Source organism: Hypanus sabinus, chromosome 28 (assembly GCF_030144855.1).
Source record: "Hypanus sabinus isolate sHypSab1 chromosome 28, sHypSab1.hap1, whole genome shotgun sequence".
In the NCBI taxonomy this organism is placed as follows: domain Eukaryota; kingdom Metazoa; phylum Chordata; class Chondrichthyes; order Myliobatiformes; family Dasyatidae; genus Hypanus; species Hypanus sabinus.
The window spans coordinates 46,016,493-46,039,957 of NC_082733.1; the positions used below are offsets into that span (position 1 = coordinate 46,016,493).

Genomic DNA, 23,465 nt, shown 5'->3' on the forward strand with positions numbered 1-23,465 from the left:
TAACTCAATAGCCAAGGATTAGGAAAATTCCCTGTCACTCATTACCCAGCAGACATGCACCACAGCTGTCACTCACACACCTGCAGACAAGAACACTCTCTTTTCTTAACCTGCTGATCAGCACACTTCTCCTATAACACACTCAACTATAAGCAAATTATAACTCATTAATGTATTAATAGTTATTCTCTCCTGTAACTATTAACCTGGTGATAGTTACTGTTATCCTTTAACCAGTTGACAGGTATGCTCTCCCTGAAACCTATTGACCCTGTTATAAGTATACACTCTATGTAATTGGTTAACCTATGATCAAGTACTCTTTTCCTGTAATACAGTTTTGGGTAGTTGGACACTGGCTCCCTATAACTTGTTATCCAATTCTATCCTGACTCTTCCCTTCCTGTAGCTGCCACTTATTATGCAACTGCACCCAATGTATCCTAAAACCAAGTAGAATTTTTACTGGACACATATCCCTGGATGACATTTTCAACAGGGGATGAAATACCTTCCCCACAAAATGAACATAGTGACTGCACCTTGTAAGCCTCCTGAGACCACACCAGACACCAGACTCACACAGATGTGGAACGCGGTGATTCTGTTAGCCTGTTGAGACCACACCAGACACCAGACTCACACAGATGTGGAACTCGGTGATTCTATCAGATTGGGAAAGCAGGGCTTGCTCGTTTCCCCAACTCAGGACTCCAGGTGAAGCAGGACAATCACATAGCAAATCCCTTGGAGTGTATAAGATACAGCATCACAGTTCAGAGGGAAATCAGCGAGGCATAAAGAGGACATGAGATTGCTTTGGCAGCTAAGGCTAAGGGGAATCTTAAGAGATCCTACAAACATTAAGAGTAAGAGGTAACTAGGGAAAGAATAGGACTTCAAAAGGATTAATGTGTGGAGATGGTGATGGAGTTAATTTCTCATCTGTATTTGCTGTGGAGAAGATCAGGGAAATAAATAGTGGCATTAAACATAGAACAGGCCCTTCAGCCCATCATATTGGACTGACCTTTTAACCTACTCCAAGATCAATCTAACCCTTCCCTCTTACATAACTCTCTACCTTTTCCTATCATCTATGTGCCTATGTGTCTCTTAAATCTCCCTAATGTAGCACCACACCTGGCAGGAAATTCCATGCACTCAACACTCTCTATGTAAAAGACTTCTGATATACTCTTGTAGAGGCACAGATAAAGAGAACAGCCAGAGTACTGGAACATATCCACATTGCAACAGTGGAGGTGCTGCCAGTCTTGAGGCATATCAAGATGGACAAATTGCCAGGACTTACCCGTGCATCCTAGGACATTGTGGAAAACCAGGGAGAAATTGTTGGGGCCATGGTAGAAGATGGCTAGTGTTGTGACTTTATTACAGGCAGGAAACCACAGATGACTGAGGCTAACACCAGTGATGGAAGAGATACTGGAGGAGATCCTGAAGGACAGGATCTGCCAGTATTTGGAAGGGTGAGGACTGATAAGGGATAGACAGCATGGCCTTGTGAATGGGAAATCATATCTCATTAGTTTGACAGCCTTTTGAAAAGGTTGATGAGGGTGGGTCAGTAGATGATATCTACATGGACTTTCGCAAGTTTTGACAAAGTTCTGTATGGTAGGCTGGGCCTGAAGATTGACTGGGGGAGTTGGTTGATCAGATCCAAAATTGGATTGGTGTTAGGAGTCAGTGGTAAAGGGGTCACAGGGCTTAACCTCTTTTGTCTTCCTAAAATGCAACACCTTGCACTTATCTGAACTGAACTCCATTTGCCATTCCTTAACCAATTCCTCAGCTGATTATCAATACTGGTACCTTTCTTCAGTGTCATTAACACCACCCATTTTAGTGTCATCCGCGTACTTACTGACTGTGACTTGTACGTTCTCTTCCACATCATTGGTATTGATGATGAATAGCACTGACTCTGAGAAACACCACTAGTTATGGGCCTCCTGTCCAGGAAACAACGTCCCACCATCACACTCTGCTTCCTACCATCAGGCCAGCTGTACATCCAATAAACTCTCCCTGGTTCCCATGTCATCTAACTTTCCATAGTCACCTCCCATGAGGAACCTTATCAAAGGGCTTACTGAAGTCCATTTGGACTATGTTTACTTCATTGCAAAGCATCTGACCACGTCCCTACAAAGGATTGCGTCAATCATTCATCTAACAATCTCTTTGATCTCTTACCATCAGACAGGAGGTATCTTAGTATTAGGGTAAGAACAGTTAGGGTGGGAAATAGCTTCTCTTCCCAAGCCAAGAGACTACTAAATTTCCTGCCACCATCTAGGTCTGGTCACATATGAAATGTCTGTAGCATTATCCCATTTACTTTTTGACTGCATCAAAAAGATAAATGCATCTTACTATTTCTTAATTTATTTGTGGTGATATTACCTTATGTGTTGAATGTGAGTTAGATGTACTGTGTTGTGCACCTTGGTCCAGAGAAACGTTGTTTCATTTGGTGATATACACATGTACGGTTGAATGACAATAAACTTGAACTTGAATCTTGGTTGCTTCTTCAAAAAACTTAGATCTTCCACAAAGCCATGTGACTACCCCTTATCAATGCCTGTCTTTCCAGATACATGTATATCTACTGTAGATGTTAAGCTTATTGGATTTTTACTTTAGTAAAATTGGGTTTTAGTAAAAGTTATTATGTTTTAGTAAAATTTACACATCTTTCCAATAACTATTTTAAAACTAATAGAATAATGGTAACTGGTCCAAAAATGCTGATGCTTCATTCACTTGCCTGAGTTAAAAGGTTATAAACACTAAACAAACCCTATAGCCTAAATCATATGTGCTGACTAAGATGTCCATCCAAACTGATTCCATTTGCCCGTGGATGGCCTATGTTGCTCTTGATCTCACATCTCACACAGGTATGGGTGATAGAGAGCTGTGTGTGACAGAGAGAGATGTGCGTGCATGTGTGAGAAAGAGAGAGAGAGAGACACTGAGGTGTGACACACCACTGATACAGTGACATATGACCCTCTCTCACACACTCTCTCTCACATTCTCCCTCTCACTCTTGCACGCGCACTCTCCTTCGCGCGCTCTCACTTGCTCCCCTGCGCTCACTGTCACTCACTCTCACACACTTTCACTTCCTCATACGCGTGCCCTCTCTCCCTCACCCTCTCCCTCATGCGCGCACTCCCTCCCTCTCTTTTGTGCTCTCTCTCTCTCTCTCTCACATGTGAGAGACAGACAGAGATGCGCGCGTGTAAGAGAAAGACGGGTGTGTGCGTGAGTGAGAGAGAGAGACAGACAGAGACGGGGGCGTGCATGGGAGAAAGAGGGCGACAAAGAGACTGAGACAGAGGGGCACGTGTGTGTGAGAGAGAGACAAACTGTGGGGTGCAATGTGTGTGAGAGAGGGAGACAGAGCGGCACATGTGAGAAAGAGAGAGACAGACACACACACAGGGGCGTGCATGCATGTGTGTATGTGAGAGAGAGAGAGATAGAGAGAGACACACACACTGAGACAGAGGGGTGCACATGAGAGAGACAGACACACACACACAGGGGCGTGCACACATGTGTGTGTGAGAGAGAGAGATAGAGAGAGAGAGAGAGAGACACACACACACTGAGACAGAGGGGTGCACATGAGAGAGAGAGAGAGAGAGAGAGAGAGAGATACACACACACAGAGTTGGGTGAGTGTGAGAGAGAGAGAAACAGAGACGGGCCTGTGGTGAACTATGTGCCTGTCTGGACATGCCCCCTGCTGACTGCTCCTGTGGCTCCTCCCACAGGCCCCTGTATAAAGGCGATCTGAGGCCTGACGCTCGGCCTCAGTCTCCAGGACATAGTATGATGGACACTCACTCCTGGTTCCTTCTTCCAGTCAATAAAAGCCGATATCTCGCCTTACGTCTCAGTGTGAGTTATTGATGGTGCATCAGGGCCTGCGTGTCAGAGACATAAACAGAGGGGCGCGTGTGTGAGAAAGAGAAAGAGGGAGGCGTGTGTGAAAGAGAGACACACAGGGGCACGCATGTGAGAGACAGGCAGACAGAGGGGCGTGTGTGCGTGAGAGAGAGATGAAGTTGCGCGTGTGTGCATGTACCAGTCACGTACATACCCGGGATACTGCTGATTGAGTCCATTAGTCGTTGCACCTCACCCATATCTGTTGAAAAATTCTCAAATTCAAGGGCTGTTGGAAACTCTGGATTCAAATCCTCTTGGAGAAAGTCCTCCAGTCTGTGGGTGACAGAAGAAGCAGTGAGACTGAGGCAATGGGTGTTGGGAGTCAGGGCAAGTCTAGAAGTGAGGGGCCATCTCAGATAGACAGGATGGGTACAAGACTGGGCAGCCACTGACACCAGCTGCAAATGATATTCCTCCAGCACACCATGCTCTTTCTAGTAGTAGTCAGTGGCAGCAATTTGGACCAAGAGCACTAATGCACACAAACCCCACATAGGGCCATTGTTCATACACAGGCAGTGAGTTCTTCCAGTGTAAAATCACATCAACACACAAACATTGTACAGTCACTCATTAACTGTTTTACTACAGCTACAATGAGGCATTCCAATGCTAACACACACAGTACAACATTCCAGTGTTGACATGGATTCAGAGGTCCATTCTGAAGTTACCTGGTCAGCATCATTTGTCCACTCTGTTGATAAGAAATAAGAAGATTCATTAGTAGCTCAGAATGTCTGACTCCTCGCAGGGGAAAAGAAATTCTTTAAAAATGAGATACTTTGCTAAGTCTATCAAAATATTCACTTCATCTTCCCGATGTACAATGTGGTCTTCTGACATCTGCCAGGGACTCTCTGGTTTGCTCCAGCTAGAGTGGGGGTGATCTTCACAAGACTGCAAGTGCATTGGAAGCTTTATTAGATGAGTTTAGCTGTGCCCAATCAGTGAGCGGGAGCACGAGTAGAAGTGGTGATTCTCAGCCAAAGATTAAAAACAGTTTTTCGCAGCAATTTTCTGAGTTGGACTGTACCCAATCAGTGAACAGGAACACAAGCAGAAGCAGCAATTGCACAGGTTCTTGGCTGAGGATTTTAAAAGGCAGCACTTTGCAACAGTTTTCAGAGTTGGGCAACATCCTATTAGTGAATGGGATTCATTAGAAAGGGCAAATAAAACTAACACAGGGGCAGGCAGAGTGGCCATTGTGTGACTGGGCCACTGTAGGAGTAGCTTTGGCTTATCAGATTTAGGTGAGGTAATTATATGTCAAGTTTCTTCTTCATTCTTCATTCCTTGTCTGTTAGGGTACAGGTAGTACAGTGAGAATGGCTCCAGGGACAGTGTTTTGTTCTGTGTGTGGGATGTGGGAATTCTGGGAGACCTTCAATCTCTCGGATAACCACATCTGCACTGAGCTGCAGCTCCTCAGAGAACGTGTTAAGGAATAGGAGCTGCAGATCGATGTTCCTTGGCTCATACAGGAGAATGGGGAGGTGATAGATCGGAGCTACAGGGAGGTAGTCACCCCTAGGTTGCAGGACACAGGTACTTAGGTGACTGTCAGGAGAAGGAAGACAAATGGGCAGCCAGTGTAGAGTACCCCTGCGGCCATTCCCCTCAATAATTTGTACACCGCTTTGGATACTGTTGAGGGCGACAATTTACTGGGGGTGGGAGGTGTAGCCTCAGTGACTGGATCTCTGGTACTGACTCTAGTGATGTGGCTCAGAAGTGAAGAGGACTGCAATGGTGACAGAAGATTCCACGGTTAGATGAGATTCCGTGAAAGCAATAGAGACATCTGGATGGTAAATTACCTCCCAGGTGCCAGGGTCCGGGATGTCCTGGATCATGTCCATGGCATTCTCAGGGGCAAGGGTGAACAGCCAGAAGTCATGATACATATTGGCACCAATGATGTAGGTAGGAAAGGTGAGTTGGTACTGAAGGGAGATTTTAGGGAGCTAGATAAAAAGCTGAGAATCTCTGGATTGCTGCCTGTGCCATGTGCCAGTGAGGATAAGAATAGGGTGACTTGGCAGATGCATGCATGGCTGAGGAACTGGTGCATGTAGCAGGGGTTCATATTTCTAGATCATTGGGATCTCTCCTGGGGAAGGTACAACCTGTACAAAAAGGTTGAGTTACACCTGAACCCAAGGGATCTAATATCCTTATGGTAGGTTTGCTAGGGCTGTTCAGGAGGGTTTAAACTAATTTATGGGAACTGCAGTGATAAGGCTGAGGATAAGGTAGTTGGTTTATAAACTGAAGCAGTGTGTAGTGACAATGCTAGCAAGGAGAGGCTATTGATAGGACAAAATTGCAGTCAATACAATGAGCTGCGGTGTAAGAGAGGGACAAAATCAAAAAGGGCGCTGAAAGCAGGACTGAAGTTGTTATAACAACACACACAAAATGCTGGTGGACGAAGGGTCTCGGCCTGAAACGTCAACAGTGCTTCTCCTTATAGATGCTGCCTGGCCTGCTGTGTTCCACCAGCATTTTAGACAATAGGTGCAGAAGTAGACCTTCGAGCCTGCACTGCCATTTTGAGATCATGGCTGATCATCTGCTATCAATACCCGGTTCCTGCCTTGTTCCCATATCCCTTGATTCCCCTATCCATAAGATACCTATCTAGCTCCTTCTTGAAAGCATCCAGAGAATTGGCCTCCACTACCTTCCGAGGCAGTGCATTCCAGACCCCCACAACTCTCTGGGAGAAGAAGTTTTTCCTTAACTCTGTCCTAAACCATGCCCTCTGGTACTGGACTCTCCCAGCATCTGGAACATATTTCCTACCTCTATCTTGTCCAATCCCTTAATATTCTTATATGTTTCAATCAGATCCCCTCTCAATCTCCTTAATTCCAGCGTGTACAAGCTCAGTCTCTCTAACCTCTCTGCGTAAAGACAGTGTGGACATCCCAGGAATTAACCTCGTGAATCTACGCTGCACTTCCTCTACAGCCAGGATGTCATTCTACTGCCATTCCGAGAAACACCCATTCACTGCTACCCTTTGCTTTCTATCTGCCAACCAGTTTTCTATCCATGTCAATGTCTTCCCCTCAATGCCATGAGCTTTGATTTTACCCACCAATCTCCTATGTGGGACCTTATCAAATACCTTCTGAAAATTTTTGTGTGTGTTGTTTGAATTTCCAGCATCTGCAGATTTCCTCATGTTTGCTGAAGTTGTTATATTTGAATACACCCAGTATACAAAATAAGGTAGATTAACTTGTAGTACAGTTACAGATTGACATGTATGACGTTGTGAACATCACTGAATAATGGCTGAAAGAAGATTATGGCTCGGAGCTCAACATCCAAGGATATGCATTCCATCAAAAAGATATACAGGTAGGCAGAGGGGATGGAGTGCCTCTGTTGGTAAAATGTGAAATCAATTCCTTAGAAAGAGGGGACATGGGGTCAGAAGGTGTAGAATTGTTGTAGAGCTAATAAACTGCAAGGGGAAAAGACCCTGACAGAGGTTATATGCAGACCTCCAAACAGGAGGAAAGGTGTGATCTACAAATTACAATGGGAGATAGAAAATGCATGCCAAAAGGGCAATATGACAGTAGTCATGTGGGATTTCAATATGCTGATTGATTAAGAAAATCAGGTTGGTGCTGGATCTCAAAGGGGGTACTTTGTAGAGTGCCTACAAGATGACTTTCTAGAGCAGCTCATGGTTAAGCCCATCAGTGGATCAGCTATTCTGGATAGGTGTTGTGCAATGAACTGGAATTGATTATAGAACTTAAAGTAAAGGAACCTCAGGGGCCAGGGATCGTAATATGTTAGAATTCACACTATGTTTTGAGAAGGAGAAACTAAGTCAGATATACAGTATTACACTGAAGTAAAGGGAATTACAGAAGCATGAGTGAGGAGCTGGCCTAAATTGATTGGAAGTGAACACTAGCAGAACAGCAATGGCTGGAGTTTCTGGGGGCATTTCAGAAGATGCAGGACAAGAGAAGTTGAAGTCAAAGTCAACATAAAACCCAAAGAGAGGGCATGCAATACAGTAAAATATAGTGGGAAGTTACAGGATTGTGAAGTTGTTAAAAACCAACAGAAGGCAAGTTTTTTAAAAAGTCATAAAGAAGGAAAAGATGGACTAGGAAGGCAAGCTAACCAATAATATTAAAGAGAATGTCAAAAGTTTCTTCATATAGAGTGTAAAAGAGATGTGAGAGTAGATATCTTGCTGCTGGAAAATAATGTGGGAGAGGTAGTAATGGGGGACAAGGAAATGGCAGATGAACTGAATAAGTCTTCACTGTGGAAGCCACTAGCAGGATGCTGTAAGTTCAAAGGTGTCAGTAGGCAGCAGTGAGTGAAGGTGCTTGGGAAACTGAAAAGTCTGAAGGTAGGTAAGGCACCTGCACCAGATGGTGTACATCCAAGGGTTCTGAAAAGAAGTGGTTGGAGATTGTGGAGGCATTAGTAATGATCTTTCAAGAATCACTAGATTCAGGAATGGTTCTTAAGGTCTGGAAAACTGCAAATGCCACTCCACTTTTCAAAAATGGAGAGAGACAGAAGAAAGAAAATTATAGGCCAATTAGTCTCACCCCAGTGGTTGGGAAGATGATGGTGCCAATTGTGTTTCAGGGTACTTGGACACACATGATAAAATAGGCCGAAGTTAGGTTTCCTCAAGGGAAAATCTTGCCTGACAAATCTGTTGGAATTACTTGAAGAAAAACCAAGCGGGATAGACAGAGGAGAATTGGTGGATGTTTTATACTTGGATTGTCAGAAGGCCTTTGACATAATGCCACACATGAGGCTGCTTAACAAGCTAAAAGCCCATGGTATTATAGGGAAGATACTAGAATAGATAAAGCAGTGGCTGATTGGCAGGATGCAAAGAATGGGAATAAAAGGAGCCTTTTCTGGTTGGATGCCGGTGAACAGTAGTGTTCTACAGGGGTCTGTATTGGGACTGCATCTTTTTATGTTATATGTCAATGACTTGGATGACAGAATTGATAGCTTTGTGGTCAAGTTTGTGAATGATACAAAGATAGGAGAAGGGGCAGGTAGTGTTGAGGAATCAGACAGGCTGTAGAAGTACTTAGATTAGGAGAACGGTCAAAGAAGTGGCAGATGTTATACAACGTCAGGAAGTGTATGGTCATGTACTTTGGTAAAATAAATAAAAGGGTAGACTATTTTCTAAATGGAGAAAAATTCAAAAATCTGAGGTGCAAAGGGACTTGTGAGGCCTTGTGCGGGATTCCCAAAAGGGCAATTTGCAGGTTGTGTCAATGGTGAGGAAAGCAATTGCAATGTTAGCATTCAGGTCAAGAGGACTAGAATATAAAAGCAAGGATGTAAAAGCAGATTAGATTTAAAAGCAATGTTGAGGTTTTATAAAGGACTGGTGAGGCCTCACTTGGAGAATTGTGAGCAGTTTTATGTCCCTTGTCTAAGAAAAGATGTGTTGACATTGAAGAGGGTTTAAAGGAGATTTACAATTATTCCAGGATTGAAAGACTTATACGAGGAGCATTTGATAGCTCTGGGCCTGTACCCACTGGAATTCAAAAGAATGAGGGATTATGTCATTTAAACCTATAGAATGCTGAAAGGCCTAGATAAGGTGGATGTGAACAGGATGTTTCCTATGGTGGGGGTGTTCAAGACCAGAGGACACAGTCTCAGGATAGGAGGGGCATCTGTTTAGAATGGAAATGAGTAATTTCTTTAGCTAGAGTGGTGAATCTGTGGAATTCATTGCCACAGGCAGCTGTGGAGGTCAAGTCATTGGGTATATTTAGAATACAGAAATCTACAGCACATTACAGGCCCTTCAGCCCACAATGTGCCACCCATGTAACCTACTCTAGAAACTGCCTAGAATTTCCCTACCACATAGCCCTCTGTTATCCTTAGCTCCATGTACCTATCTAAGAGACTCTTAGGAGACCCTATTGTATCCACTTCCACCACAGCTGGCAGTGCATTCCATACACTCACCACTTTGTGTGGAAAAACCTACCCCTGATATCCCCTCGGTACCTATTTACAAGCACCTTAAAACTATGCCCCCTCGTATTAGCCATTTCAGCCCTGGGAAAAAGCCTCTCATCAATGCCTCAATGCCTCCCATCATCTTATACACCTCTATAAGGTCACTTCTCATCCTCCGTCGCTCCAAGGAGAAAAGGCCAAGTTCACTTAACCTACTCTCATAAGGTACGCCCTCCAATCCAGGCAACATCCTTGTAAATCTCCTCTGCACTCTCTCTATAGTATTCACATCCTTCCTTTAGTGAGGTCATCAGAACTGAACACAGACAGTTGTGTCATCTTTCCTTTAGAATACTTCTTCCTCATAAGGCAGAAGTTGATAGATTCTTGATTAATCAGGGCATGAAGAAATATGGGGCTGAGACGAAAATTGGATCAGTCATGATGAAATGGCGGAGTGGAACTGATGGACCAAATGGCCTAAATCTGCTCTTATGTCTTATGGTCTTAAGTTCTTATGTAGGCAGGTCGGACAGGGTAGCCTTATATCCACCGGAGCTTAGAAGAGCAAGAAGAGATTTGGTTGAACAGGGTGATGTGGGGACGACTATCTCTCTTGTGGAGAATTTAGAATTAGGAATCAGATGCTTTAAGTTAAGGGCTCACTGGGTTAAGTCAGAGATGAGGTAAAACATTGTTCCTGAGAGGGTCGAGGTCTGGAACTTCCTTTGTCAAAGAGCAATAAAAGCACAGGTAGGGAAGAAGCAGAAAAGTGAAAGCCAGGAGATAAACCATGATCTGATGAGTTGGCTTGAACAGCTGAACATGTTTGTATTCCCATCCTAAGGATCTAATTCCAGAGCACCCACTGGAAATGCCAGGAAAACACCCAAGTGAAAATGAGAAGGCTGGAAGGCCAGAGTGAGGATCTATAAATAAATAATGAGGGTTACAGAAATATCTGTGAGGTCACCTTCAGGAAGGATTGCTTGTTTTCAGTTTGGAAGAGCGTATTAATGGATTCCATCAGCTGCTTGTAGCCATCCATGCTGTGACCACAGCTCACCAGCAAATCGTACAACCTCTCGAGTTTCAGGTTCTTCTGCTCTTGCAGATCCTGGCTCCTGTCCTCGAAACGCTGAACCAAACACTGCATCAAATCATCATACTGCAGCTCAAGGTAGTGTTCCTGTTTACCAATGTTCTCCTGTGAACACACAATATACAACACATGTTCCTGTTTACCAATGTTCTCCTGTGAACACACAATATACAACACATGTTCCTGTTTACCAATGTTCTCCTGTGAACACACAACATACAACACATGTTCCTGTTTACCAATGTTCTCCTGTGAACACACAACTGTATAGCACAGGAACAGGTCCTTTGGCTGACCATGTTATTTTGATCTCATTAAACCAATGACTCCTAACTCATCCACTCCCTTTTAGCTGCACATCCACCACATTCCTCCTTTCCCTGTGTATTCAAGTGCCAATCTAAGGAGCAATTCAATGCTTTGGATCTAGCACCACCTCTGGCAGAGTCTTCCAGGCATCTACCACTCTCTCTGTAAAAATAACCTGCCTCCACACATCACCTTTCTATTTCCCCTCCCCCCTCATCTTAAATGCATGCCCTCCAGTCAATGTCAATCCTGGGAATAAAAGATGCTGACTGTCTACTCTATCTATGCCTCACATAATTTTATAAACTTCTGCCAACTCTCCTCTCAGCCCGTCTCTTCAGCTTCTCCAACCTCTCCTTCATGTCCTCCAAACGGGCAGCATTTTTATGCAATCTCTCCAAAGCCTCCATCACATGCTTGTTGTTCAAGCACAAATTAGTCTTAAGAAAGGAGATGGATATCAGCGCATCAGAAAAACATGAGGCAGATCACCAGAATTCTTTATTCAGGTCTGTGGCAGAATTGGGTAAGATAGCAAATGAGTTAGTGTTCAGTAGCAGACTCTGTGGGACAGCAATGGGTAAAACACAAGAAATGGCTCTGATACTGTGCATCAGAGAAACTTGAAAATGCTACAGATTTATGATGTGTCTTGTTGAATCCTGTTGTCCTTTCATACTTACAGGGACATGCTGCTCCTGAATTCTAACCGGCTGACCTTTAAATGACTCCCATATGTTGGGTGTGCGTTTCCTTTTAAACAGCCTCTCCCAGTCTACTTCCCAAGTTCCTGGCTAATGCTTCACTGAACTCTGAGTATAGTCAGTAAGTGTGAGTATCTGACCCTGTCAACTACAGAACATCAGCAATTCAGATGGTGAGTGGGATTTTTCCTCATCACTATGCAGTGATTGCAGTGTAAGTGTCACCTGGGTTCAGTTGTCAAGTCCTTCATGGCCAAGCAGCTGCTGGAAGTCACTGACGCTGGATGGTCACTTCGGAGAGTTATTGGAGGGTTGTCTGCACCAATGGGACAGATCAGGCAGGGCTTCCAGACAAGGTCCAAGGAAAGGACATGAGGTAACTTGTCAAGGATTTGTAAGCTCATTTACCAGGTGACTGGTGGAATGAATGAAGTCTCTGGGGAGAAGTTGAACAGCCTGTATTGTCCAAATTAAATGTACCCCTCCTACCTAAAAGCCTCAGTATTTCACATTCAGTATTCCACATTCTTCTGAGTGAAGATGATGCCCCTTAAATATTTCACCTTTCACCCTTGAACTATGACCTCTAGTTCTAGTCTTACACAAGCTGAAGGGGAAAAGCTGGCATCCTATCTATATCCCTCATAATTTTGTGTATCTCACTCTCCCCTTATTCTCCTGCACTCTGGGGAATAAAGTCCTAACCTATTCAACCTTTCCTTATAAATCAGGGCCTCAAGCCCCGGCGACATCCTTGTAATTTTTTTCTGCACTCTTTCAATCTTATTGACAACTTGGGGGATCGCTTTGTCAAACACATCTGTCCCATCTGCCAAAAGCAGAACACCAGTGGTCAAACATTTAAATTCCAATCCCATTCCCATTCCAACACATTGATGCATGATCTCCTCTTGTGCCATGATGGGGCCACCCTCAGGGTTCAGGAGCAACACCTTATATTCTAACCTGATGGTATAAATATAGATTTTTCCTTAAAAGATGGAAAAAACATGTTTCCCTCCCCCCTCACCTCTTCTATTCTCCACACTGGCCTCTTAACTCTTTTCACCTGCCTATCACCTCCTCTGGGTCCCCTCCTTCCCTATTCCCTATGATCCACTCTCTTCTCCTATCAGATTCCTTCCTCTTCAGTCCCCTACCTTTTCCACCCACCACACTTTCCTGTGTTATTGACATCGTACCTGTAGGTCGGTGACTAGATTATTGCCATCTTTCCTGTAGATCAGTGACCAGATGGCACACAATACTCCAGATTAGGCCTCACTGATGTTTTATACAACTTCAACACAACATCCCATCTTGTGTACTATATATTCTGATTTATGAAGGCCAATGTGGCAAAAGCTCTCTTAATGATCCCATCTACTGTGATGCTACTTCCAAAGAATTATAGATCTGCGTTCTTTGTTCTGCCGCACTCCTCAATGCCCTGCAGTTCACTGTGAAACTCCTAAACCTTGGTTTGTTCTCTTTTGTCCATCTGTCATTTTTCAGCCCATTTTTTTCTGGCTGGTCCACATCTCACTGCAAGCTTTGATAGCTTTCCTCACTATCAACTACTCTACCAATCTTGGTGTTGCCCACAAATTTACTCAATCAGTATACTACATTAACACCTCTGTCATTAATATAGACCCAGCACCAATACCTGTGGCACACCATGTCACAGACCTCCCCTCAGAGAGACAACCATCTACTACCACTCCCTAGCTTCTCCCACTAAGCCAATGTTGGATCCAATTGGCTACCACATTTGCGTGCAAAGTGCTTTAATCTACTGTACCAGCTCCCCATGCTGAAATTTGTCAAAGGCCTTGCTAAGGTTCACGTAGACATCATCCACCTCCTTTCCTTCATCAGCCTTCTTGGTAGCCTCCTCAAACAACTTGCAACCAACAGAGTTCAGGCATTAATCCATTCAGAACACCACTGGTCATAGAACTGCATTCGGAATAACACCCTCACCACTACGCTCTTTCTATGGCCGAGCCAATTTTGAATCCAACCTATCAAGTCTCTATGGACTTTCATGACACATGTCAGTGATTTTAAAGCTGATTCTAATTCTGAATAATCTTCACCATGGATTCCATAAGTCTTAATCACTCTACAATGAGGAACTTTTAGAGGATATCCATTGCCTTACTCTCATTAATCATCTTTGTCACATCAGTCAAGACATAACCTCCTCCACACAAAGCCTTTCTCATTATCCCTAATGAGCCCATACTTCAGCAAGTGTCAGCGAATCTCATCCTTGAGAATTCTCTTCACTCGATTCCCTACCACTGATGTGAGGCTCACACGCCTATAATTTCCTGTGTTATCTCTACTGTCCCTTTTAAGTGAGTGAGTGCACCCTTCCTGTTATGTACAACAACAAAGCAGAGAGTGAGGCCATTGCAGGTGACATTGTTGAGCAGGCTCTGAACAGAAAAGCACTTACTTCAACAGTGACAAAGATTTCCTCCAGGTGATTAGAAAATGTCTCCATCTGTATTAGTTGGTTCTCCAGTTTCTTCAGATTGTTCTGACATTCGAGCTGGGGAAAAAGTACAATGTCAGGGATAAAAACCTCAGTGGTGGAAACAGGGGTCACACAGTGCTCAGCGAGTCAGGGGTCACACATCCGTCAGAGGTCACACGCTGCTCAGCGAGCCCATCACGACCGCATGCCTCTTTTGAAAAGTGATTCAGTTAACCCTGCCCTCAGATCTCCCCATGCCTACACCATCACTGAATCTGTAACCACCACAAAATGAAACAATTCACTTCAACCCTGGCCACTCTTAATTAAAGAGGAAGCACTTTCTCATTTCGTTCTGATGGAAATAGGGATTGTTTCTCTCTTCACAGGGATACAATCTGCTGATACAATCTATCCCTGGGGCAGACTCACAACAGGAACACCGTGCACAGATCCACTCTCACATCCCTGGGTCAGACCCACACCGGGTGCACCGTGCACAGTTCCAAACTCATATCCCTGGGTCAGACCCACGTTTTCTGCCTTTCTTTCCTCACCTTGTGTTTGGTCCTTCCAATTATCATTTTTGTCTGTGACCTCACATTAGTGAACCTTTAAGCACTAGAAACTCTTCCTCTGCCTAACCATTCATGTCTATTGTAACTACTCTTAGGATTCATGGCCTGAAGAACAGTTTCCCTGGTCTTTTCACTTATCTCTAAACGTTCATCCTTGCCGCCACTCTGGCAAGCCCCCCTCTGCACTACCTCCGTAGCTTTCATTTACCTCCTCTAATTGAACATCCCAGCCAAAGTCAACTTTTAGCATAAATATCTTTACAGTTTTGAATAATCCCTCTCTTTTTTAACTTGCTCTTTATCTTTCCAGAGTTTGGTAGATAGTGGGTGAGTACAACATAAGATTTCGTGGAAGCCACACACTTCAGCCAGAACAGGAGTAAATGAATATTTACAGGACTAAGATAGATTGGCCGGTTGAGTGGCATCACAACAACCTGACACTCAACATCAGCACAACCAAGGAATTGATTGTGAACTTCATGAACAAGAAGTAACGACTCTTATCTCCCAGGACATGCCATCTTCTCATTGCTACCATCAAAGAGGAGGTACAGGAGCCTGAAGACCCACAGTCAATAATTCTAGAACAGTTTCTTCCCCTCTACCTCACATTTCTGAATAGACCATGAACCCATAAACACTACCTTGTTATCATTTTCTTTGTACTATTTATTTATTTTGTAGTTTATAGTAATATTATGTCTTTACACTGTATTGCCACAGCAAAACACAACACACTTCACGACAAGTAAAACAGTGATAATAAACCTGTCTCTGGATAGTTGCCAGTCAAGTAAACCACTTTGTCCTCCACTCATCAGCACAATATTTCATCACACCACTTGGATGCTTTGTAGCCAGGTTAGCAGATGGATTCCACCCAACAGCTACAGCTCATGGGCTGCTGCTTACCGCCCCTTTCCAATTGGGAGAGCTACAGGAAACCTTACTAGTGATAACCTCAGCAACTGAGCAGTCACAGATCCTCAGTACTGTGGTATGTTTTTGTCATGCATACCTTGGCAACTGATGCACCCTCTGCTAATGGCATCACGCTATGGTGTTTATGGAATCCAAAGAGCTTCTCAAAAGCGGGAATAGGGATATCACATGACCGACAATAAATATCCGGGATCGAGTCCTGGACAATCTCCTCATCATCTGGCTCCATTTCTGACTCCGTGTTTCTAAGTGTTCTGAGAGCTCTGACCCTTTCTGCCAGATGTTCTTCACACTGGGCTGTGGTAATCTCTGCCTCAGATTCTTCAAGACCACTTGGTTCTGACCGTGGGCTGAGCAACCCTTCACTGTACTGACTTGCACTTTCAGAATAATCAACAATTTGCTGGAATGGATCAAACTGTTTATCCACAGGGAAATTGTTGGAAAACTCTATGAACTTCTGACTAGTACCAAACTCTGCTTCTGGAGAAGGCGGGCAGCCATAGTCGCCTCTGTAGCTACCAAAGCTTAGCAGCTCTGCTTTTGGCCCCTTTTCATTACGAGGGGCACCTGCTGCTGCATCCTGCAGGGCCAATGGATGATCATCGTCTGCTCCAGCTTCTGATTGTTTGTCTGAAAAAATCTCCAAACGTCCCCTGGGTTCATAGAGGTCCATGTGATAGAACTGGAATCCTTCAGGTTCTGCCCCCTCTGCAATTCCTCCGACCTCTGTCCTTGGGGAGAGTGGAGCTCCCTCGCCTGTGTGCTGCTTTGAGGAACTATCAGTTTTTGATTCCAGAACGCTGGCTTTGTCTGCTGTTTCCTGGCTCTCCATCTTTTCTATATAAACAGGAGCTTCATCCTGAATTCACTTCCCTGCAGTCCTACAGAAGGTAGGAAATAGAAACAGACAAATTAAGAAACAACTCCACATTTACCAGTCGTCTTGCTCTTAACAGTGTTTACACCTCATTATCACTAATAAATTCTCAATAGATTACTTCAAGCATTCAACATTCTAGTGTTGAAAAAATCCCTCAAATTAATTCACAGGATTTGCAGATTGTGTATGTGTGCATATTGGAATAATTGAGGTGCCAGAACACTGGAAAAGTACTACTGATGCTCTCTCCCCAAAGCCCTCCAAACTGGAAAAACAGGTGAACCAAGTTCCCATCCCCAACACTGAGGTTCTCCCCACTCTCCACTGGTTACTTTAGACAGGCCATACTATTCTCAGCTGACACAAGATTTCCAAAAGAGAAACACTGTTCTGAGCTCTGTCCGAGCAAGAGATTACCAGGTGGAGGGAGGGATCTGCTCAAACCACCATTCACACTGGGAGAGCAAGAATATTCAGGAGCCTTTGTTAAAGAAGGTAACATTCTGGAAACAGAAAATGATCTCAAAATCTAACAATGGCATGACATTGGAAACTGAACATTTGGGGACGTGTCTAGAATTAAGCTGCAGTTGTTCTTCTCAAATGACGGATTGCTTTTCAGAGACTGAATGACAGAAAACCTAAGCATTTGTACCTGTTCAGAGGTAAGTATCCCAGACTGTTCTTTAAACCATGTTCTGTAGGCTCCCCGCTCTTTCCTCACTCCAGTCCTTTCTCTCCCACCGGCTCAGGCAGTTTGCCTGCCTGCTGTATATTTAGCTGCTTGATGACATATGACCTTCAGCAAAGCCACTCCTCAGAGAGCAACCTGAGAATGCAGACAGAACGCAGTCCAATTAAGGAAGTGGCTCAGGACTATGTTCAGGTTGAGGAAAGTATTTATCCTATGAACAGGAAACAGTAGCAGCAGTAGGCAAATCAAACATTTCTCACCCTCCAGTAAAATCACAGATGAGCCAAACACCACTTTCCTGTGCTCTTCTCATATCTCCTGACTTCCTTGTAGTTTAAATGTCTGACAATCTCCACCAGTGCTTTGCCTCCATAGCTCTTGGGGAAGAGAATTACGAATTTTCACAACTTTGTGAGAGGAAGTTCCTGCTCATTCCCACCATAAATAGGTAGCCCCTAGTTTTATCACAAATGAGAAATTCTGCAGATGCTGGAAATCCAAGCAACAAACACAAAATGCTTCAGGAACTCAGCAGGCCAGGCAGCATCTGTGGAAAAAAGATACAGCTGATGTTTCGGGCCAAGTCGCTTCAGCACAACCGGGGGAGAAAAAGCCAAGGAGTAGATTTAAAAGGTGATAGGTGAAACCTGGAGGAGGAGGGATGACGTAAAGAGCTGGGAATTTGATTGATGAAAAAGACAGAAGTCCATGGAAGTAAAAAAAGGGGGGAGGAGCACCAGAAGGAGGTGATGGATGGGCAAAGAGATAAGGTGAGAAAGGGAATGGGGAATGTTGAAGAATAGGGGTGGGGGTGGGAGGCATTACCAGAAGTTTGAGAAATCGATTATCATGCCATCAGGATGGAGGGTGTTGTTCCTCCAACCTTCTCCTCTGTCCAGCAGAACATCCTCACTCTAAATAATTTCTCTTTTGGCTCCTCCCACTTCCTTCAAACAGCTGGTGTAGCCATGGGCACTCGCATGGGTCCTAGCTATGCCTGCCTGTCGGCTGCGTGGAACAGTCTATGTTCTAAGCCTACACTGGTGATCGTCCCACATTTTTCCTACCCTACGTCGACGACTACATTGGCGCTGCTTCCTGCAGCCGTGCTGAACTCATCAACTTCATCCACTTTGCCTCCAATTTCCACCTTGCCATCAAATTTACCTGGTCCATTTCCAATACCTCCCTTCCCTTTCTTGATCTCACTGTCTGTATCTTTGGAGACAGCTTATCCACTGATGTCTATTATAAACCCACGGACTCTCATAGCCACCTGGACTATATCTCTTCCCATCCTGTTAACTCGTAAAAATGCCATCCCCTTCTCTCATTTCCTCTGCCGCATCTGTTCTCAGGTTGAGGCTTTTCATTCCAGAACGAAGGAGATGTCCTCCCTTTTCAAAGAAAGAGGCTTCCCTTCCTCCACCATCAATCCTGCTCTCAACCTTATCTCTTCCATTTCACACACGTCTGCTCTTATGGCATCCTCCTGCCATCCTACCAGGGATAGGGTTCCTCTTGTCCTCACCTACCACCCCAGCAGCCTCCATGTTCAGCATATAACTCTCCAAAACTTCCACCATCTCCAATGGGATCCCACCACCAAGCTCATATGCTGCCCCCACCCCCCCACTTTCTGCTTTCCACAGGGATTGCTCTTTCGCTCTTTACATGACTTCCTGGTCCACTTGTCCCTCCACACTGATCTTAGCCTGAATTAATGTGACAGAATGACAGAAAAATTGGTGTGAGGAAGGTTGTCTTAAGCTACAGATCAGTTGGAAAGTGGGATGGAGTGGAAAGAATTTATTGCTAATGTGTGATAGTGATGCATTTTGGGATGTTTTGGTACAATATCTACAAATGGTAGGGTCTTGGGGAATGTTGATGAGCAGTGATATTCAGGGGTCCATGTTCACAAGTTCCCTGAAAATGACAACACAGGCTACTGAAGAAGGCAAATGGCATGGTGGTCATCATAAGTTGAGCCATAGAATATTTAATTGCAATTTTACAAAACACTGGTTCCATTTCACTTACAAAACACAAAATGCTGGAGGAATTCAGCAGGTCACGCAGCACTTCTGGAAAAGCGTAAACAGTTGATGTTTACTTGGAGTACTATGTTTAGTTCTGGTCACCTCTGTACAAGGAAGTATGTGGATACTGTAGAGAGAGTGCAGAGGAGATTTACAATGATGTTGCCTGGATTGGAGGGTGTACCTTATGAGAATAGATTGAGTGTACTTGGCCTTTTCTCCTTTGAGCAACGGTGGATGAGTGGTGACCCGATAGAGGTGTATAAGATGATGAGGGGCGTTGATCATGTGAATAGCCGGAGACATTTTAACCATATAACAATCACAGCATTGAAACAGGCCATCTTGGCCCTCCTAGTCCGTGCTGAACTCTTAATCTCACCTAGTCCCACCTACCGCACTCAGCCCATAACCCTCCACTCCTTTCCTGTCCATATACCTATCCAATTTTACCTTAAATGACCTAGGGCTGAAATAGTTAACACAAGGGGCATAGTTTTAAGGTGCTTGGAAATAGGCACCGAGGGGATGTCAGGGGTTAGTTTTTCACACAGAGAGTGGTGGGAGCGTGGAATGCTCTGCCGGCGGCAGCGGTGGAAGGAGATACAATAGGGTCTTTTAAGAGCTTCTTAGGTAGGTACATGGAGTTTAGAAAAATAGAGGGCTATATGCTGGGGAAATTCTAGGCCATTTCTGGAGTAGGTTATGTGGTTGGCATAACATTGTGGGCTGAAGGGCCTGTAATGTTCTGTAAATTTCTATGGTCTACGTTTCAGGCCAAGACCTTTCATCAAGACTGGGAAAAATGGTTAGAGGTCAGAGTAAGAAGGTGGGGGGAGGAGAGGAAGAGGTACAAGGTAGTATTGATGAAAGAGATAAAGGGCTGGAAAAGCAGGAACCTGATAAGAGAGGCAGTTGAGGAAGTGCAGCGTAGATTCACTAGGTTGATTCCTGGGATGGCAGGGCTGTCTTACACAGAGAGATTGGAGAGATTGGGCTTGTACTCGCTGGAATTGAGGAGATTGAGAGGGGATCTGATTGAAACGTTTAAGATAATTAAAGGATTTGATAGGATTGAGGCAGGAAATATGTTCCAGATGTTGGGAGAGTCCAGTACCAGAGGGCATGGATTGAGAATAAGAGGTCAGTTATTTAAAACAGAGTTGAGGAAGAGCTTCTTCTCCCAGAGAGTTGTGCAGGTGTGGAATGCACTACCTCGGAAGACGGTGGAGGCCAATTCTCTGGATGCTTTCAAGAAGGAGCTAGATAGATATCTGAAGGATAGGGGAATCAAGGGATATGGGGACAAGGCAGGGACTGGGTATTGATAGTGAATGATCAGCCATGATCTCAGAATGGCGGTGCAGACTCGAGGGGCCGAATGGTCTACTTCTGCACCTATTGTCTATTGTCTATAGAAGGCCATGGGAGAAAGAGAAGGGGAAGGGGTACTAGAGGGAGGTGATGGGCAGGTAAGGAGATAAAGTGAGAGAGGGAAATGGGAATAGGGAATGGTGAAGAGGAGCGGGTATTACCGGAAGTTTGAGAAATCAATGTTCATGCCATCAAGTTGGAGGCTACCCAGATGGAATATAAGGTGTTGCTTCTCCATTCTGAGTGTGTAGCCTCATCGCGACAGTAGAGGAGGTCATGGACTGGTGTGTTGGAATGGGAATGGGAAGTGGAATTAAATTATGTAGCCACCGGGAATCCTGCTTTTCCGGGTAGACGAAGTGTAGCTGCTTGACAAAGCGGTCTCCCAATCTACATCAGGTCTCACTGATATACAGGAGGCCACACTGGGAGCACCAGACATAGTAGATGAGCCCAACAGACTTACAGGTGAAGTGTTTCCTCACTTGGAAGGACTGTTTGGGGCTTTGAATGGTAGTGAGGGAGGAAGTGTAGGGGCAGGTGTAATACTTATTCTGCTTGCAAGGATAAATAGACAATAGGTGCAGAAGTAGACCATTTGGCCCTTCGAGCCTGCACCGCCATTCTGAGATCATGGCTGATCATCTACTATCAATACCCGATTCCTGCCTTGTCCCCATATCCCTTGATTCCCCTATCCATAAGATACCTATCTAGCTCCTTCTTGAAAGCATCCAGAGATTTGGCCTCCACTGCCTTCCGAGGCAGTGCATTCCAGACCCCCACAACTCACTGGGAGAAGAAGTTTTTCCTTAACTCTGTCCTAAATGACCTACCCCTTATTCTCAAACCATGCCCTCTGGTACTGGATTCTCCCAGCATCTGGAACATATTTCCTGCCTCTATCTTTTCCAATCCCTTAATAATCTTATATGTTGCAATCAGATCCCCTCTCAATCTCCTTAATTCCAGTGTTTACAAGCCCAGTCTCTCTAACTTCTCTGCATAAGACAGTCCAGACATCCCAGGAATTAACCTCGTGAATCTATGCTGCACTTCCTCTACAGCCAGGATGTCCTTCCTTAACCCTGGAGACCAAAACTGTACACAATACTCCAGGTGTGGTCTCACCAGGGCCCTGTACAAATGCAAAAGAATATCCTTGCTCTTGTACTCAATTCCCTTTGTAATAAAGGCCAACATTCCATTAGTCTTCTTCACTGCCTGCTGCACTTGCTCGTTCACCTTCAGTGACTGATGAACAAGTACTCCTAGATCTCTTTGTATTTCTCCCTTAGCTAACTCTACACCATTCAGATAATAATCTGCCTTCCTGTTCTTATTCCCAAAGTGGATAACCTCACACTTATTCACATTAAACGTCATCTGCCAAGTATCTGTCCACTCACTCAGCCTATCCAAGTCACCCTGAATTCTCCTAACATCCTCATCACATGTCACACTGCCACCCAGCTTAGTATCATCAGCAAATTTGCTGATGTTATTCTCAATGCCTTCATCAAAATCGTTTATGTAAATTGTAAACAGCTGTGGTCCCAATACCGAGCCCTGTGGCACCCCACTAGTCACCACCTGCCATTCCGAGAAACACCCATTCACCGTTACCCTTTGCTTTCTATCTGCCAACCAGTTTTCTATCCATGTCAATATCTTCCCCCCAATGCCATGAGCTCTGATTTTACCCACCAATCTCCTATGTGGGACCTTATCAAATGCCTTCTGAAAATCGAGGTACACTACATCCACTGGAGCTCCCTTGTCTAACTTCCTGGTTACATTTTGGATAAATGCCAGGAGGAAGATCAGTGGGGAGGAATGAATGGAAGAGGGAGTCACATAGGGAGCAGAAAGTGGGAAGGAGGGAAAGATGTGCTTGATGGTGGGATCCCTTTGGAGATGGTAGAAGTTAAGGAGAATTATGTGCTGGATGCAGAGGCTGGTGGGGTAGTAGTGAGGGTAAATGGAACCCTTACCTTGGTGGATCAGGTGAGGGTAGAAGCCTGTGAAATGGAAGAGATGCGGGTGAGGGCAGCGTTGATGGTGGAGAAAGAAAAGCCTCTTTCTTTAAAAAACATAGAAACATAGAATAGTACAGCACATCACAGGCCCTTCAGCCCACAATGTTGTGCCGACCCTCAAACCCTGCCTCCCACATGACCCCCCCATCTTAAATTCCTCCATATACCTGTCTAGTAGTCTTTTAAACTTCACTAGTGTATCTGCCTCCACCACTGACTCAGGCAGTGCATTCCACAAACCAACCACTCTCTGAGTGAAAAACCTTCCTTTAATATCCCCCTTGAACTTCCCTCCCCTTACCTTA

General features: G+C 44.6%; 1 protein-coding gene across 1 annotated transcript in view; it reads right to left on the minus strand.

The window, feature by feature from the left end:
* The window catches only part of LOC132382685 (fibronectin type III and SPRY domain-containing protein 2), a 64,724-nt gene that overhangs the window by 39,191 nt on the left and 2,068 nt on the right, over window positions 1-23,465 (minus strand). Inside the window, exons 2-8 of the mRNA XM_059953150.1 lie at window positions 17,966-18,082; window positions 17,667-17,840; window positions 16,205-17,012; window positions 14,585-14,680; window positions 10,976-11,209; window positions 4,671-4,693; window positions 4,148-4,269 (exon numbers count right to left, since the gene is read on the minus strand). Coding sequence (XP_059809133.1) covers window positions 4,148-4,269; window positions 4,671-4,693; window positions 10,976-11,209; window positions 14,585-14,680; window positions 16,205-16,963 — 1,234 coding nt within the window. The 5' untranslated portion in view covers window positions 16,964-17,012; window positions 17,667-17,840; window positions 17,966-18,082. The remainder of the gene's footprint in view (window positions 1-4,147; window positions 4,270-4,670; window positions 4,694-10,975; window positions 11,210-14,584; window positions 14,681-16,204; window positions 17,013-17,666; window positions 17,841-17,965; window positions 18,083-23,465) is intronic.